The following is an 18,832-nucleotide window of genomic DNA, read 5'->3' on the forward strand; positions in this document are numbered from 1 at the left end:
ACTCTTTCCTTCTATAAAATGTACCTCATAGGCTTATTCTAAGGATAAAAATCAGATAGTGCACATGAAGCTTTTTACAAAGAGCCTGGCACATGCTAAGGGCTCAATATGTGTTCGATTTGTATTTCTCACAGGGTGGGACTGAATGAACTAGATCAGTCCTCGGACCTCATAGAGACTCAACCGCTTCCTGGAATTTTCAAAACAAGAACATTTTCTCTCCCATCTACCAAAATATTAAGTGATAAAAATCAGATAGTGCACATGAAGCTTTTTACAAAGAGCCTGGCACATGCTAAGGGCTCAATATGTGTTCGATTTGTATTTCTCACAGGGTGGGACTGAATGAACTAGATCAGTCCTCGGACCTCATAGAGACTCAACCGCTTCCTGGAATTTTCAAAACAAGAACATTTTCTCTCCCATCTACCAAAATATTAAGTTCAAATAGAAGTCCCAACTTCTATGAATTAAAATAGATGATGCAATTTAGAAAGTAGACTTGCATTACTCTTGCCCAAATACTCTTATATTTGACTCTAATATTCATTTTCTCTTCATTTTTGGATTGGAAAAATAGAAGGTCAAGTACGGACATAAATTGTCTGTAAGAGATTTAAATGGTGATCATGAATGAGATGGTGTTAAGCTGGCACATTCCTCTTTAAGTTTCTAATTTCAGGAATAGATAAATGAAAGCTGAACATCTAAACGGGGTTTACCCATTCCTCAATGAGTTTTTTACTTTCAGAGCTCAGCCATACAATACTGCAAGTAACCACATAGTTGTTGATGGTGAATTCTTACTCCTTCTCCATAGAAGACAGTTCAGGATCATTGTAAAGGCAGCTAGTTCTGAGTGCAAGGAAAAGAGGAAGCAGTAAACATTTTCTCCACCATTACCACTTTGTAAGCCCAGTAGATTTGGGCATTTTAAACTGTTTAATGTTGTCCCATTGCTAATATATTGAACAAATCTATACCTAAACCGATGATGAGATTAAGCTGTGATTCTTTTACCATCGGTATTGAAATATAGTAATTGCCCATGATTCAGAAACATAAAAGGAAGATCGAAAACTTTGAAAAACACTTCCACTGGTCTCTTCTGTCTTTGTCAATTTTTTCCCTAAATTTTCAATCTATAATATAATATTGCAAATTTTTATTTATACTCCCCAAATATAATGTTTTATATACAAAGAACAATCAATTTCAAGCAGCCCAATTTCATTTACATATAAACACAGTTAACTTTCAGTTATAAAAAGGAGGATTTTCCAAAACACTAAAAGGAAAAATACCAGTGTCAGCTTTCCTTGTCGCTGTGACAGAAGTGTAATAGGATGTGTGCTACCACATAGCTGAGCTATGTTCAGGTAATACAAATGGATCCTGACATTAACCTGAATCGAATGTGTCCAGAAAGAAAAATGTAACCATATAAAATCATGAAATAAAAGTTTCGTTATGGTATATGAATGTGTTTATGCTTTTTTGGTGCAATATTAGCTGCTTTTGATATTCAATATTGGTATGAGTCCTCTGTTAGCAAATTTCAAATTTGCTTTATATTAATATCTAATTAATACTTAGTACACTTCACCTCTTACTTTTTCTCCTCTGCTAAATATTTCATTTTTTGGCAAACAAACACCATTTAAAGGGATTCTATGATCCGTTTTACATGCCAGAGTTCCTTTTGTAATGTGAATAATTTCACAAGCTAATATATCTATTTGCACATAAGAGGTGCAGTTATTAATGTTAGGTATTTTGCTGAAAATGGCAGAAGACTATTTCTCCCTGGGAAAGGCAGAAGGTTTTTCCCCCTTTACTCCCCATTGGTGCTCTGGTATTTTTACAGAGTATATTAGGTAACTCTAGTGAAAAAGGACAGTCAGGAAAACTGTGACAGTGTGCTACAAAAACATAGCAAAGTTGGACTGGAATCAAGAAAGGACAGTCTTCCAAACCTAGCTTTTCTGCTTTTTAATTTTGCATAATCCTTCCAAAGAAAACAGCAATTTGCAATCCATCAAATACTGTCACTACAAAGGCAGCAGGTGGATTCTTCAACATTTTCAATGTAAGAATGACTATATACAATCCCTCTTTCGAATGCATTTTTCTTTTCTGTATAGATCTAAAGTTTTAAAGAAAAAAATAAGGCAGGCTGAGGAAATCACCTTCTGAAAGTCAATTAGAGGTTTGTATGTAGGGAGAGGGTGCAGGTTTAAAAACACTAGTGGGAATAAAGCAAAGCAACAGACAGGTGAGTTTTGTTCCCTGACAAGATATATGTTTGCCTTTAGTTAGAACCAGTCCGAAGTTTTTTAATAAAGGTCATGCGGAAAGTCAGAGTGCATCTGTTAATAGAACGAATCTGGGTTATCTGGCTTCTAGAATCTAACCATAGATCTGCAGTGACTGTGTTTTCTGAACCCCCAATGATCACATACAGTGTTTCCAAAGATTTGGGGCCCACTTCAGAGGCATTTCAATCATCTGTGGGGTCAACAGAGTAAAATGCTTTCTCCTTACACATTTTCAAATGTGGAAATATATTTCCATTCCTCATACATGTAATGTCACCATCAAAAGAAATAAGATCAACAGGAAGAGAATTCAGATAGGCAGCTTACCCACTGAATACAAAGCAAGAGTAAAGACCCCTAAGACAAATCTAATTATTTTAATTCAGCCAATTACTTTCTTTTTTACGTGTTTCAAAGTCAGTTTCATTTCCTTTTCTAAACATGTCTTCGTTTTCTCAGTCAATTACTTTAAAGTGTTATTCTCAAAGCATGGTCCTGATGGGCAGCATCAGCATCACAGGGAACTTGTTAGAAATACAGATTCTTGTTAGAAATACAGCAACTTGGCAGGTAAGGCCTAGGACACTGTTTTAACAGTGATCCAGGTGATTCTGATGCACAACAGTAAAGTTTGAGAGCCACTGCTCCACAGCAACAATCTTAATCTTATGCACATTTGTCAATTTATGCAGCAGAAATTTACTGATCATCTACTATGTACTAGGCATGAGCTTGGTGCTTCTTTTAGGAAGGAGATCAAGACTTCTCAAGACTACTTGAGACTATTTAGATACCTGAGAAGGGGGCTGTAAGGGTAGGGAAGAGAAAAAAATGAAGGATTTGAGCGAAAAAAAAGAGAAAGCTACACAACTAAACCAAAAATAACTGTTTCACTACAGTAGCTATGCAGGAAGAGTAAAAATATGGAGGGAAAAAATTTATTGAGGGAGGCAAAATTTTATGGTACTAATAAAAATATATGGCAATATGACTTTATAATGGGTTTGGGTAGAAAACTATTGAGGTCAGCTCTTCCTTTCTTTTATCTTGAAAACAGCTTCTTAATATTGTAAATATGTTGTCCAAAAGAAAAGAAGGATGGAAGGAAGGAAGGAAGGAAGGAAGGAAGGAAGGAAATCTGAAAGAGAAACTTATTGCTGTTTCTTTATTGGGGAATCTCATAAATGCTAAAGGAGTACATTACACCAACATTCAGCCCCTAAATTCCAAATATCACCCTCATTTCCACAACTTCTTATTTTTCACAGTTGAGTTAGAGACTAAGAAGATTCTGTTAGAGTAAAAATTAATATATTTTTGAGTATTGTTAGTCTAATAATTAGAACAGTTATCTTGAAAGAAAACTAGAGGATAGGAAAATACTCTAATGCTAAACTTTCTAAAGCAAAAAGCTTTCCTTGATTTTTTTAACCCCAAAGGTCCACACTGTAGGCAAATAATTCTACAGAATACCTTCAATAAAAATGGGCCATAGAAAAAAATATCTAAATGGATTGTTTTCATGAAGAATTGACATTTACATCTATGCAAAAAAAAATTTTACTAATTCGGATCTTATTTATTCAGAAATTGTAACTGTTTGCATATTGTCCAGACTTTCTGCTTTTGCAACATCTATTAAAATGGGAACTGGTTATAAAAATTAAGTGTAAGCAACATTTGAAATGGAGAGAAAGCTCAAAATAGCAAACCAAATAGTATTTGTCTACATTTAACATATAGTGTCAGAAAAATTATTGTAACTTGGAAATAAAAGAAGGAAATTACTGGATATTCTTTCAAAGCAGTGCATTCTAGTGATGGACTATTTATAACTCTGTAGGGTCAGAGGTTAACTTTTAGATTTTTGTTGACCAGAGATGCAATTAATTTCTGTCCAGTGCAAAAGAGAACCCTAAGGTTGCAGTTTATTGCTTTGCTGAACGTTAATCAGTGTTGTATCTAAACGAATAATCTTGTCCTAACATTCCTTTATAAATTGTCTTTGATATCTAGCTTTTCAAATGCTCCTTGAACTGGTTTTAACACCTACTAATTTAACACCTAATTATTTCTTCATTAAATAATTAGTTGAATAAAACCATTGGTATTCATTTTATATTTGCATTAAAGTTATGATTTTGCCTTTTTAAAAATTATACTTGAACAACAGTGAGCATTTTTTTTATTCATCCAGATAGCTTAGAAGCTGTTAATTAAGCAATATTTCCAAGTCACTAAATAAAATGTTTTAAAAAATCTTGGAAAATCATGAAATTGATTCTACAAAAACACTCCAAATTTAAACTTGCCATCATTTCTCTCCACTAGTATGAATTAGTGAGGTTTTGTTGCCTTGATATATCTAATGACCATCTGGATGTCATACTCTATATGTTATATATATATTATATGTGTGTATGTGAGTGTGTATGTGTATGTGTGTGTGACTATGCTATGTTCTTTTGCTGTGATGCCTAAAATTGCATGTACATTTTTTAAAAAGTTAAACAGTAACAAACTCATTCTTCAAGATAATCAAGATCATGGGGGAAAATAAACTGTACTGAAATAACTGAAATTGGGTCTATCACAGGACAAAGGGAACTTTTAAAGTGCAGCATTATCATCAGGATGCGGGAATACAACACCAGCATGCAGGCTCCCAATTCATTCCTGAAATGCAAGCCAACACCACGCCAGCTGCTGAACGAAAACCAAATCTTACTTAGCTGCTTCTGATGCTTCCCTCAGTTCTTCATCCAGTCTGCATGAGCAAAAATTATCAGTGTGGGGGAAAAAAAAAAAAAAAAGAAGCAAGCAGAGCGTGAGAGAGTCACCCAGCAAAGCAGAGCCAAACATAAGTGAGTGTATGGGCTTTTAAAAACCATCCTCTGAAGCACTGAGAGACACTCCTTCAATTAAATATGGTGTCATTTCTTCCCATTCAGTGTTTATGTATGTTTACTTTGCAAGTTCCTTCATAAAAGTTGCAAGGAGATCAGAAACATGCTGGCTAAATACAGCTGAAAACATCCATATCAGTCTGTCAGATACAGTTAAAGTTAGCTTGCAGCCTGGGCCAAGTCAGGGATGTATCTGGTTTAATAGGCTTCAGTTGCAAATCAGGTTGACCTCAACAGCTTTATGCACAAGACAAAGATGGAGAATGCTATACACATGGGACTGATACAATGACTCCTTGCTCTGGAAGCATGTTGAGGTCACCCACGAGTAAGACACAGGTATACACACACACAGGGAGTCCAGTGTGAATTGTAGATCAGGATATTTTACCTCACACTTCTCTTATAAGATCTCTCTTCATCGTACCTTACGAGATAAAAAACGAATGCAGTGAGGAAAACAAGCCAACAGATGAAAAAAATGACAGGTAAATGTTTTAAAGAACAGTCAAAACATGAGAGGAAAAGCCTATCCAAATAATAATCAAATTGCCTTTTGGGAGAAATGTTATTTTCATTAGACATAATCAATGACTTAGAATTTATAATTAAATACAGCCAATTCTCATTATTTGCAGATACTGTGTTTTCAAATTTGTCTGCTTGCTAAACTTTATTTGTAACCCCCAAATCAATACCTGTGGCACTTTCATGGTCACTTCCAGACATTCGTAGAGTGGCAAAAAATTTGATTCACTCGGCTGAGCTTAAACAAAACAAGGCTCTGCCTTTTCGCTTTAGCTTTCATACTGTAAGCAAGTGTCCTTTTTGTACTCTATTTAGTGCCATGTTCTTCCTTTTTATCTTTCTTTTTTTAAATTTTTTGGTATTTTGCCATTTAAAATGGCCCTCAACATAGTGCTGGCTAGTGATCCTAAGCACAAGAAGGCTGTGATGTGCCTTACAGAAAATATACATATGTTAGATAAGCTTTGTTTAGGAGGAGTTATAGTGTTATTATCTGTCAGTTCAATATTAATGAATCAACTATAAATATATATACACATATACATATATACATATATACAGATATATGTATACATACACACACACACACACACACACACACACACACACACACACACACACACATATATATATACCAAATAAAGTATCTTTAAACACAGAAATACACATAACACAAGGTTATATATTAATTGGTTGACGAAAATGTTGTGATCAGAGGCTCTCAAGAACCTAACCCTGTCCCTAGGAATGACATCAGTATTCACTGTTTGGTGTTCTATAACATTGCCGCTGCAAATATCAAGAATTGACTGTAATCAGTGATTATAAATCTGATTCCGGGTTGGGCAAGCTTTTCTTTCATTTAAGCCCTTCGACAACAGGCTCCATCCCAGCTGAATGCTGATCTTAGGTTTGGCTGAGATCCGATCCTCTGAATGTTATTCAGTAATAGGAAGGAGCTACAGCTTTCATCAATTTCAAAATGGTATAACATGAAAATGAGGCAATGAGGGCCAGTAACACGAATGGCAGAAAGGACGACCAGAGGAGATGGATTACGGAAGACGGGTGATAACATGGATACACGAGGAGGACATGTATGGTTGTAAATTTCTTCCTCCAGAAGAAAATCTTTCCAAATGGAACTGTTTTTCCTGAAGTAACTTTTCCTAAATGGAGCCCTTGAAAACTGGTGTGTGTAGATAAATGAAAACTGCACTGGGCGCATTTAACTTTTCAATTAAACTTTCCCATATGATAGTGAATCTCTAAAAGCAACATGGTTATAATAACTAACATTCTGGATTGCTAATTTCGTGCCAGTAGGCTTTCTGAATGCTTTATGTACCTTGTTCTCATTCAGTCCTCAGGATCATTCCATGAATTGTACCTTACTTCTCTATTATGCTTGATGCTAAAGCTGAGATTCAGAGAGTTTTAATAAGTTGCTTGAAGTCTCTGAGACATTGAAAGGAAGGAGGAAAGGTTCATATTGAATGCTGAGCCTCCAAAGTCCATTCTCTTCTCTTTTTCCAACAGCCACTCCATGAAAGCATTACTATTTTTAACTAGTGTGGACAATGCTCATTTCCACTTGCAAAGAAAATGTTCTCGTCATCTTTTGCAAAGAGAGACATTATTATAGGAGGTGGGGGCTCCAGTACTTTTTTTATTTAAAGAGTAGGAGTGTTTTGGAAATGGGTGCATTTTTTTGAAGGAGCAGGCCAGAGCTGTGAGGTGTCCTGGTTGTAAGAACCCTACGAAGCTAATGAAGATTATAGCTAGGATCTTATGAACACTCTGCTTGATTCAGCTGAGCCAGCTGGCTTCTCTAAGCCCAATCAGTAGCCTGGGTTCATGCCTGATAATGGGAGGTAGGGAAACCAAATGCATCTACTCCTGATCTTTGACTTTAGGTAAAAACTTTAAAGGAGGTTAAGGAAATTACTAGAAAAGGACATGGGAATTTTGGTATCAGGCTGACTCAGATTTGATTCTGGTTCTGTCTTTTCCTTGTTCTTATTTATAGTTTGCATAAGCAACTTTTCTTTACTAAGTTATCTTCCCACAGCTGTAAGTGATATAAAGAGAGCACTTCTATGAACGGCATAGAACAGATACCCACTAACTCAGAGTCTTCTTCCAGTTTCTGTGCCTTTTTTTTTTTTTAAGTGAGGACTCTTTTTTGGGGTGCCCAAATTGAGCGGTCCATTTTGGAAGAAGATGGGGTATTCTTGTATGTTTTCTTTGAGCTGATGGTTACCTTCCTCTCAATTCTAATCAAATAAAAAACTAGTGAGTCAGACACAGTGAGAGAAAAACATGATCCACGGAAAACAATGATTCTTTGCAACAATAAACCAAATAGGAGTGTTTACTCTCCAGTATCTGTGTTTTTAAATTCTAGCTCCAAGTGTTAACTTCTACTCTTATTTTTGTAGGATAATCCTGCGACCTTCCGTATCATACTGTTACATTACCCTGTGCTGATTAAGAAAACATTCTTAACTGTGCAACCCACCACTCTGCCTTATTTTTCACCTGAAGTGAGCCATGAGAAAAAGGATTTAGAAGAAAACAGAGAAAGGGTAAATTTTTTCTCTTTTCCTGGGTCATGCGGATAAATTACTTTACATGAGGCAATGAAAAAATCCGAGCTATGCTCCCATCCTATGGTGTCTGTGTGGAGTGGGAGACACAAGTAATAGATGTACTGATTAATGTTAAATTTATGCTTTCTCCAAAATGGTAGTAAGCAAACATTTAGTAGAGAACAATTAATATTTGTTTTAAACATAAGATAATGCCATTTCTCCACTATTTAAGAAATGGATTATTTTCCAATCTCCTCCAAACGTTCAATATTTCTTACCAAATCTTCGAAACTATCAGGACTTACTTGATAATGCTCTCTGGAATATGAATGCAATCCATTGGGATCAGCCCACTGAGTTCCGATAAGCTATTGACATACTTAATTTTACTGCTGAACTTTGAACTAAAAAAAAGAAGAAAAGAAAAAATATATCATTACTCATTCCTTCATCCCTCCTAAGGCCATTGCCTCTTCTTGAAAATTCTGGTATACTTAATACCTTGCCTCAGCACTCTTACTAAGAAGAAAGGCTACCTTATTCGAGTAGTTATGTCCCAGACATTGTTTTATGTGGTTTATATGTATTAACTCATTTATTTCTTATTAGAAGTAGGCACTATTATTATTCTCTTTTTAAAGATTAGAAAACTGAGACACAAGGAGTTAAGAACTTATCAAAGCCTAGATTTAAACTTTTTCCACACTCTTGACCATGCAGCACATGGCCTCCCAGTGGTTTCCAGCACTCTACGTTACCACTGGTTTATGGTTTCTTTGACTTTGTTTATTTGTTTTTAACAAACAAAAATCTTGTCATTAGTTCTTTTGGAAAAACAAAAGTTACCATTTTTAAAAGTGTATATGAACTCATTTTCCTCTTTAGTTTTAGTTTTATTTTAAATAGTTTTAAAACTTTTTTTTGTAAAGTTCATTCCAGATGAACCAATGTTCAAAAACTGTTCCAATGAATGGATTCGAATTACAAATAATTTTTATCTAAATGTTATTATTTTAGATGTATGTAAATGCATAGAAAATAGCTTGAAAGGAGACCACTGAAACGAATAAAGAAATCTGCCTCTGGGTAAGGGAGTTAGAAACAGGAATTGGTAGTTGTTGATTTTATCTGTAATGATTGGATGTTTTATAAGGATGAATTTCTCTAATTTTGTTGTAATTGCAAACTAATTTTAAAAATGTGTTATTCCATTTGAAAGAGAACTTGATCAAGCATCAGACTTTGTTGAATGGTTTCATATTAAAAGACAACTCCTTCCTCCCCCCTTCCTAGTCTTCTGAGATCATGCTGAGCTGTCTGCCAACTGCACTATCTTCTGTTCATCTACTGTGCATTTTTTAAGGTCATGTCTCTATACATCAATCTTTCACATTTACTTGCAGTTTTGACTCTATGTCACTGGTTGTGACTTGTGAACGATCTTTATGCAGTCACTTCTAGCCCTCCTTATAAGTCTTGGGTAAACGCACACTACCAACGGTACGCTACATTAGGCCTCTTCCTTCCTCCAGAGTTTCTGAGCTAAATTCAGATTTTGATAAAAGACAGTAGGTGGAATGAGAGGGAAGAGGTCATGCGAGGGGAAACCCTCATCTCCAGTGTGACGTCCGCTAGAATGCAGTTCTCTAAACAAGCCACGTTCTCTCTTTTGTGTTTTTGTACCTGCTGTTACTGGTTTTAGCTAGCTAATCCTATTAGTTCTTCAAAACTCACCTTGAAGACTCATTCTTCTGAAAAGCCTCTCTTGATGCAGACTGTCAGCCTCTACTCTCCACCTGTTACCTCCAAACTCATCCTCACCTTGAATTATCTCCCCTCACCGTGCTTCATTTGTACCCTGTATTATAACTGTTTATCGTCTGCCTATGTCTGCTTTGCATTCTTTAAGGACAGCAATTGAGCTATTTAACTTCTCAACCTCCAGCATCTAATCCAGTGCTTGGCACAGACAAACAATTCATTTTTAAAAAGGAACTTGCCATTAACCTATACCGTAGGGTTACCCTTTAGCATTTTACTAGCCATTTTGACCTTGGGCCCCTGGTTGTGCCTTGCGAACAACCCTCCTTTACATATAATCACTTCTAGCCCTCCTAATAAGTCTTGGATGAACATATACTACCAACAACCTATAAAATAGACCTATAATACATTTTGGTGGCCTCTTCTTTTAGATGAAAAATTAGTTACACTGATGCAAATTGATTTAGAAGGGGTATCTTTAAATAGAGTCTTACATGATGAAACTGTAAATACAATGTACAAGTACTTGAAATGTGTGTTCTTTAGAATTAGGCAGATAATTCGGTTCAAAGCCCGAGTCTATCATTTATTGTCTATGTTACCTGAGACCTGGAGTTAGCAAACTACAGCCTGCAGGTTAAAGCCAACTCGTTGACAGTTTTTCACAGTTCTTGAGCTAAGAATGGTTTTTGTGTTTTTTAAATGGTTGAAAAAACATCAAAACAAGAATATTTTGTGACATGTAAAAATTTTTAGGAAATTCAATTTCATTATTCATAAATCAAGTTTTATTTGAACACAGCCATATTTATCATTTACATATTACCTATGGCTGCTTCAGCCTTACAATGGCAAAGCTGAGTAGCTGTTACTGAGCCTATGTGTCCTACAAGACCTAAAATATTTACTGTTTGATCCTTTACAGAGTGAGTTTGCTGGTTCTTGCTTTAGACCATTTATTTGACCTCATTGAACGTCACGGTTTTTCCCTATATAATGGAAATGGTAAACAGCACTTCCTTCAGAGGACTGTCATTAGGATTAAATGAAATAATGCATGTAAGCACTGAATAAATGTAGGCTATTATTATATTTTTTTTACCAAAACACTATTTGCTATAATTTTGTTATTGTTGCTGTAAGATTATTATCTTGAAACTCCCTTTAGTAAATGATGTTGAATTATAATCATTTTTCAATATTCTTACAGTAACAAACATTTTGTTATTTATCAAGAAGAAACATTTGTTTTCTAAGTATAGAAATTGAATTATTAAACAAACATCAACAAATCAATATCAATTCAAATGTTTACTTTTTTAAATTTTATATTAGTTTCAGATACGCTGTACAATGGCTAGACATTTATATAATTTATGACATGATACCCTAATTACTCCAGCACCCATCTGGTACTACACCTAGCCATTACAATAATATTGACTATATTTCTTATGCTATACTGTACACTCCCATGACAGTTTTGTAACTACTAATTTGTACTTCTTCATCCCTCCACCTTTTTCACCCAGCCCCCAACATCCCTCCCCTCTGGCAATCACCAGTTTGTTCTCTGCATTTGTGAGTCTGTTTTCATTTACTTTGTTCGTTTCTTTCGTTCCTTGGATTCCAGATATTCCGATGTTTACTTTTTACACATTAAACTTTTTATAAGCTCTTCAGTGTACACTGATTCCTATTCCTCTGTCAAAATATTTTTCTACTATTATTAAAATAAATGGCTTTTCATATATCTTCAATATTTCATGTTTTTTTTTTAGGGCAATTTAACATGGATAGTAAAGAGCTAACCTTTGCTAAAGGAAAATTAGACTGAATTGTGCTACTCAATTGTAGGAAATAGAAAATGGGAATGCTAAATAATTATAAGTGAACACTGAACAAAAAAAGGTAGAATCTAGAAGGCACAGTAAAATATATGTTTTTTAAAAAAGGAATTTTAACCTATAATGTTTTTCCTCTGGAAGTAAAGTTATCAGAATTTTTCTTAGGGATTCATTAACAGCTTTGAGGTAGAAAATTTTGATTTACCTAATCTGTATCCTGATGTTAGGCAAGACTTTATTTTATTACATTTTTAAAGTTCTCTAGAAAATACATACTATCCCTTTCATTTAACTGTTCCAAGTCTTTCTGTACTATGATACACATCTTACTCTTTTTGCATCCCTAAAATGTAAGGTTATATAGCATGTAGCACAACATAAATGATGAATAAGTATTCACCAATTGGACTGAATCAAAACCAAGAACCCTCATGGGAGAACAAAACAAAGCTCTCGAAATGGCTGCTGAGACTCTTCACCTAACTTCGGTGACCTACATGATATTTGTTTAGCAGAAATAGAAAAATTAAGATGAGACATGGCTCCTGTTGCTGTCCTTGGTTTGTCTTTATTTTCTATTGTCATGTTACTCTACCTTTCTTGTTCTCTACGAAATACCATATATCACTTTAAAAGTATTGTCTATATTTTTTTTGTAATGTGGCATGGAAACCCATGGCTTCATCTTCTATGTTTATAGCAACCAACACAGAGATCATGTTTTATAATAATAGGGAGAAAATAGTTATTATGAAATACTGCTCACTCTTGATTAGATTAGGGTCTCTTGCTGGGTATTCCAAAGTGTCTTTTCAGGAAAGGCAGTGATAAATATGTCTTCCTCTTAGTTGGTGAATTCTTATTTATAGGAAAAGGAAAATGAATATATAGTATTTAAAAACTACTAGTAGTGCTTTCACTAAGATAATAACCATACCTTATAAAAGGTCGTGTCACTGCAAGGATTGTTCTGATGAACCAAGATGGATGAACAATGATGAATGATTTTAAATTCTTCCGCAACCTATTTTGAAAAAAGAAAAAAAAAAAGACTCATAAACCATTTTTAGTGGGAATTAAAACAGAAAGTATATCCCTGAACAAGAATATACATAATATTAGAGAGCTGTAGGCAAGTTACTATTATCAGTAGAGAAGGTATAGAATAGCCATGATTAATAAAAGGAATTCTTTTTGATATGTAATCTGAAACTTATATGATTCAAACCTTATTTTCTCAGAATAAATGTAAAATAGAAGGGCTGTATTCTCAGAGTCCGTAAATCTATAACCATCATGGTATATATTAGTTTAATGATGCTTTTCATTTTTGTCAGCATTATCTTTACTATTTTGAAAAGAATACACTCTTATTAACAACTTAGACCATTTACTTGATTTTATTGAGCCTTGGTGTCTTCTTACATATGATGAAAATAGTAACCATATATCATGTGGTTCTTTGGCCTTCAGATTACCATTTTAACATTCCTGATTTTCAGGCACGTTTTTCAGCTTTAGTAATGTTACTTTATAAATGTCTGGCTCATTAAACAAATTTTAGTTAATATGACAGGGTACTTGCATAGATGAAAGTAAAGTATCTTGGAGGAAGGGCACCCAAAGGCACCATGTGGGCTAGTGGTTAACTTGAATTAACAATGAATGTTGAACTAAGAGTACAACAATTCTCCAAATTACAATAGTCCCAGTGGACATAAACAGCATCAAAATCACATAATACCAGTAAAGAATCATGGATACTTTGGTTTATCAGCTCAAATTGAACCTCCATGGGGCAATAGCATACATGTAGTTTAAAACAGACTTGGTCACCAGGTTTGAGATAACAACATTTAACAAAATCTGGGGAGGATTTGCTTTATTTCAGATTTGGGGCACCAAGTGACTCTTTTAATATTTTTATAATTTATTATCTCAACTCTGCATAATTTAATGTTCCTAAAATGTGATTGCATTTTTTGTAGATTAAAGGGAATTAAAAACAGGGGTTATTGAGAAAGTCAAAGTAGAGATTAAATAATGGAGTCCACCTACCGTCTGTCAATCATCTGGTAACATTTCTTCATCCAGCCAAGTCCTGGCATCTTCCGTCTTGGAGTTGCACCATTCAAGTACACAATCATATAATCTTCAGCAACCATCAACTCTAAAGTACTTATTACATATCTGATCACAGAAAGGAATAAGAGTGTTCTCAGTTCCTACATGAAATATTTCATCTTATTTATACCATAATTATATAACATTTAAATGACAGTGTATGACATTTAAGAACAGTTGTGAATATTACCTCTTCACCTTGAAAAGAATGCAGTTACCTAAGATCATTTTTCTGAGAGTGAGTATTATTCATTTCTCTGTACAGTTATTTTTTTTTTTTTTTAAAATGCAGGCACACTCGAAAAATGGATGGGTAAGAAACCTGACTTTCAAAAATGTCAACAATGTTGTCATATACTAAGAATGACTCAGATTAAATAAGAGCAGATATAAATGAATTCAGGTTATCATCAGTTGGCTAAGAACATGTTATCAGAGAACAAATATAATACTTCACCCAAAGGAAATATTACAGAATTTTAAAACGCAGGCCAAACTGTTTGTTTCGTTTTCAATTTATTCTGCTGACGAAAGAGTGACCTTAAAGGTTTTAGTCTCTTGAGCAATGTTCCTTGATGGAGATTTCATTGACTTTTTATCAAAGGCTTAGGATATGTTCCATTATTTATTTCCTTTTATTAAAGATGCTTATCTGCCATACATGCCCACAGACATTAACTCAAAGCACTTCGTCATAAGTATCACTCACAAGAAAAGATTTTCCATGACATAGTGGTAATCCGCCCGACTGCTGTCTGGCAGAAAACAGGCGGCAAACACAATGATGGCATTTAGACCGTCCCCATAGTATCCTGGGGGACAAACAAAAAGACATTTGTAACCCATTAAAAGCTTTTAACAAGATAATATTTAACCTATTAACCAAGGACAAATCTGGAAGCCTTGGCAAGTGTGTAGATGTGGATGTAATAAATGTAATAAATGACTATTATATAGACTATACTTCTATAAGTATATATGCTTGTAATTATCTTTCAGTGGTTAACATATGTTATATAAAGTTTTAAATATATAATGTGAATATATTTGCATATATAAGGTATCAATATATTATGGACAATTATATATGTGTTGTACATAGCCGTGAATAGGATGTATAATTGTTCAATTTGTCAAAGGATGCAGGAGCAACACTTTTTGACTTAAGCGCTTCTAACATATATTGCAATATCTAATTTATATAATACTTCGTTGATGGCTAAGAAAGAGGCTCTGATTAGCTCTTTTTAGTTTTGGTTTGAAGAGAAATTTAGTTGCTGAACTACAGTATAATCTCAGACTCACACACTCCAGATAACTAGTGAATAGACAAGTAAAACATCTTTATTTTGATATAGGGGATTGGTTTGCTTGCCTGTAGTGTTCCTGGGGTCTCCAGATTCAAAAGGCAGTCTAGGAAAACATGGAAAATTCTGCCCAGGTGTAGAATAACTAAGCACTAGGAATAACTAGGAATTTAGAGCCTAGTTTCTTAAAGAAACGGGCAAACTCAAGAAGGGTTGGTCTGGTTAAATCCTGCCTCTTTGAGTTTTATGAAAATATATGCTTTTGGGAAAACTTGAGAATTACTTTTGGATTACATGGTTTGAGGAGAGGGGGGTGGAAGTACTATTTGCAGGTAGTGGCAAGAAAATAGAAGGTGGGAGATGCAGACAAGTGTGGTCATTGAAACTCCAAGGGTCAAGGAAAATATAGAGATATCTCAGGACATTTCACCCACTTTTGAAAGCTCTGCCCTATCCTTTAATCAAATTCTATGTCGCCTTAGAGCTCCTCTTGGAAGTTCATGGCAGTGGTTGATCAGGTCCCCACGGGTTTGTGTATGGAATCTCAAGTGTCTTCCAGACTTAAAAATAAAAGCAATGCACTGTATTTTCATTTTTTATGTCCCTTTTTAAAACTTGCAATTTTTGTCATATAACATAGTTCTGAACTTCAGAATCATTAAGTAGAAAGTTCTTTTTGTAGAAGGACAGGACACACCCTCAAGCTTGATCCAGCCATCTCAGAACTCAGTATATTTTATTCTTTCAGAACTCTAAATACCCCTCTAGTGATGACATGGCAGTAAAATACGGGCTGGGTATAGATTTGGATGGGCTTAACTCTTGAAAAGCAGTTTAATAAGATGTTCTCGACAAAGAGAAAGTATGACTCTACTACAAACGAGGTGGGGGAAGAGATACCAACTAAAAATATATCAAATTATGGGGTTTTGTGTATTACTAATTTGAGGTTGTTGTATACAGTGTTTATACTACATATCCTAGAAGATGCTACCTATGTTAAGTATACATCTGATGCAACACATGTTTGTGATACAGGATTGCAGTAGCTTCCCTCCAGACTTTTTGCTTTAGTTCCATCTTTTCCAATATGTTGGTATTTATCAACTTCTTTTTAGAATGCTATATGAAGGAAAATGACATAAGGAGATATATTTTAATACAAGAAGTATTTGTTCTTCTGAACAATTTCATTTAAGAAGCTTTAAAACTAAATGGAAATCCATAAAGGATAACATGGCTTAACTACTCTAATACTACACCACAAAGGTATGCAATTCAGACTTAGCACAATGAAAAAGACTGAGACAACAGACATAATGAATCCAACTTAAAAATGAGTTTGAAAGCATCTTTTCAAAAGCATCTTTCTAAATGTAGCTATCTGGCTCCAGGGTGTCAGAATAGCTTCAAGATCCTGACTGCTCAGTTTTATTTTTCCATTTTTGAAGAATTTCTTTAAAAAAGTTTTAAAAAGGAAAGACTGAGGTTTTTAAACAGTATTTCAGATGTCTTAAATAGCAATTCAGCTCTTTGTGTCAATGCTGTCTATCCCTGGAATGTTGTAATATTGTGTTCACTTGAGTTCATTTAACCACACAAATACTTAAGGATCAACTTACCACTTTCTGATCACTAAGTCAGGAATGTCTTTCTATACAAAAATTACTGAAATTTACTAATAAAGATGGCTTTTTGTACTTTGTGGCAGAAGAACTGTAGGAAGGGAAGAAAAGAGGAAGAACACAAGAGGAGAAGAAAGGATGTAAGGTGTAAGATGTAAAAAATTCAGAGCTGGTGGCATCATTGTCACGCTTTAAAGATATTTCAAATAGCAATTGCTGACAGAGTGTAATAACTAGAAGAGTAAGATCATTCACTTCTTGTCTCTTGAAGATGCCCTCAAGGGGGTCAGCTAACATGATTTCTGTTCTAAATATGCAGCTTACTCAAGTGAAGTTTCCTGATCTGTTTGAAGTTTGGTTTTTAAAAATATGTATTTTATTAGACTCACTTCCCAATAACCATGAGGTGAATTCAAGGCATGTGTGCTGAAGTGCATGAGCAATCTTACGTGGTGCTTCCTGGGACCCTCTGAAGCAGTGGTGCAAACCTTACCTGAGGCAGAACAGAGAGGCATGAAAGGGACGTAACACAAGTTTGCTGGCCAGCAAGTGGAATGGAGACAGAAGGAAAGATGTCACAGTCGCAACCAAAACATACACACACACACACCAGCCTGCAACTCTTCTCCTCATTCTTTCCCGGATCATTTGTTCAGCAACACTGCAGAGAAGGTTACCTGAATCTCCTACAATAAAATGAGAGAAGTAAAAAAAAAAACAAGAAAGGAAACTCCTTGTTACAATGCTTTGGTGTGACTGTCCTTGATCATTCAAATGTGTTCTCTGCTTCAAGGTCAAAAAAAGCCAGTTCTGGCCTCAGAGTGACCCCACACTGTTGGCTGATCCAAATCACCCAGACCTCTCTGCTTTTTTATTTAAGCAGATGGAAGGAACATTGCTCATGGGCTCATAGGAGGTAACATTGGTTTTGAGATCACCCTCTTATAACTGATGAAGTAACTGAGGCCCAGATAAGTGAAGTGATGTACCAAGTTTACAGACACATTAGTGGCAAAGATGGGTCCTGAACTCTGTTCTTCTGTATGGTGTACAGGGCCACTGACAATAGCTCATATCAAGGTCACCAAAGCTAAAGACTGAATTATTTGTTTAAATACTGCTTTCACATACCAATATTCCCAACTGGTATGAACACTTGGCAGGGCCCTATTTTTCAGTTAATTTATGCACCTCTTTTAATCACTCCCAAACCTATCTTGCAGTTATGCTTCACTGTACAGCTGGTACTTTCCTATTGGCCTGAATGGGAAAACTTCCTTATAGCAAAATGCAAGACATCAAAATAAGATCTATGTCCAGTATGGAGTGCTGCTTTTTAAATGCTCATCAGAAGCCAGGACAACAAGCTCAGCAGATGGGTAACTACGGAAGATTGCTTTATCATCACTCACGTCTAAGAAAGTGGTGTGAGCTCCCAATACAGAAGACAAAGCTTTGGAAAATTCAGAAATAACATTTGAATAATCTTTACCTACAGAGCATCTCACTAACGTTCCGGATAGGTGCAGCCAGGGGCACACTCATGCAGGCCAGCACCCAGAGGAGGCTGTGGCAGAGCTGGGGAGAGGAAAGGTGGCCCTCTCTTCCAAACAGTCGGGACAGTCACACAGACAAAAATCAAGCTCACAACATAGAACATAGAGGAGCAAATGCCAAAGGGAGTTAGGTGGTAGGAATGGAAGACACAGCAAACCAAGTTATCCCTTAAGTGTCAGATCGCTTTTCACAAGGAATGTGACAGGCAGAAGCGGGAGCTTTTTCTGCTTTTTTCTGCCCCTCGTGTGCTGATAATAATCAC

The 18,832-nt window shown here is 35.3% G+C and overlaps 1 protein-coding gene across 1 annotated transcript in view; it reads right to left on the reverse strand.

Annotated features, from left to right (window-relative positions):
• Window positions 1-5,042: 5,042 nt before the first annotated feature.
• Window positions 5,043-18,832, reverse strand: part of PRUNE2 (prune homolog 2) — a 69,510-nt gene continuing 55,720 nt past the window's right edge. Inside the window, exons 8-13 of the mRNA XM_025051399.1 lie at window positions 17,691-17,699; window positions 14,791-14,893; window positions 14,016-14,147; window positions 12,895-12,981; window positions 8,652-8,750; window positions 5,043-5,085 (exon numbers count right to left, since the gene is read on the reverse strand). Coding sequence (XP_024907167.1) covers window positions 5,043-5,085; window positions 8,652-8,750; window positions 12,895-12,981; window positions 14,016-14,147; window positions 14,791-14,893; window positions 17,691-17,699 — 473 coding nt within the window. The remainder of the gene's footprint in view (window positions 5,086-8,651; window positions 8,751-12,894; window positions 12,982-14,015; window positions 14,148-14,790; window positions 14,894-17,690; window positions 17,700-18,832) is intronic.

This window comes from Pteropus alecto, unplaced genomic scaffold, assembly GCF_000325575.1.
Source record: "Pteropus alecto unplaced genomic scaffold, ASM32557v1 scaffold95, whole genome shotgun sequence".
In the NCBI taxonomy this organism is placed as follows: Eukaryota; Metazoa; Chordata; class Mammalia; order Chiroptera; family Pteropodidae; genus Pteropus; species Pteropus alecto.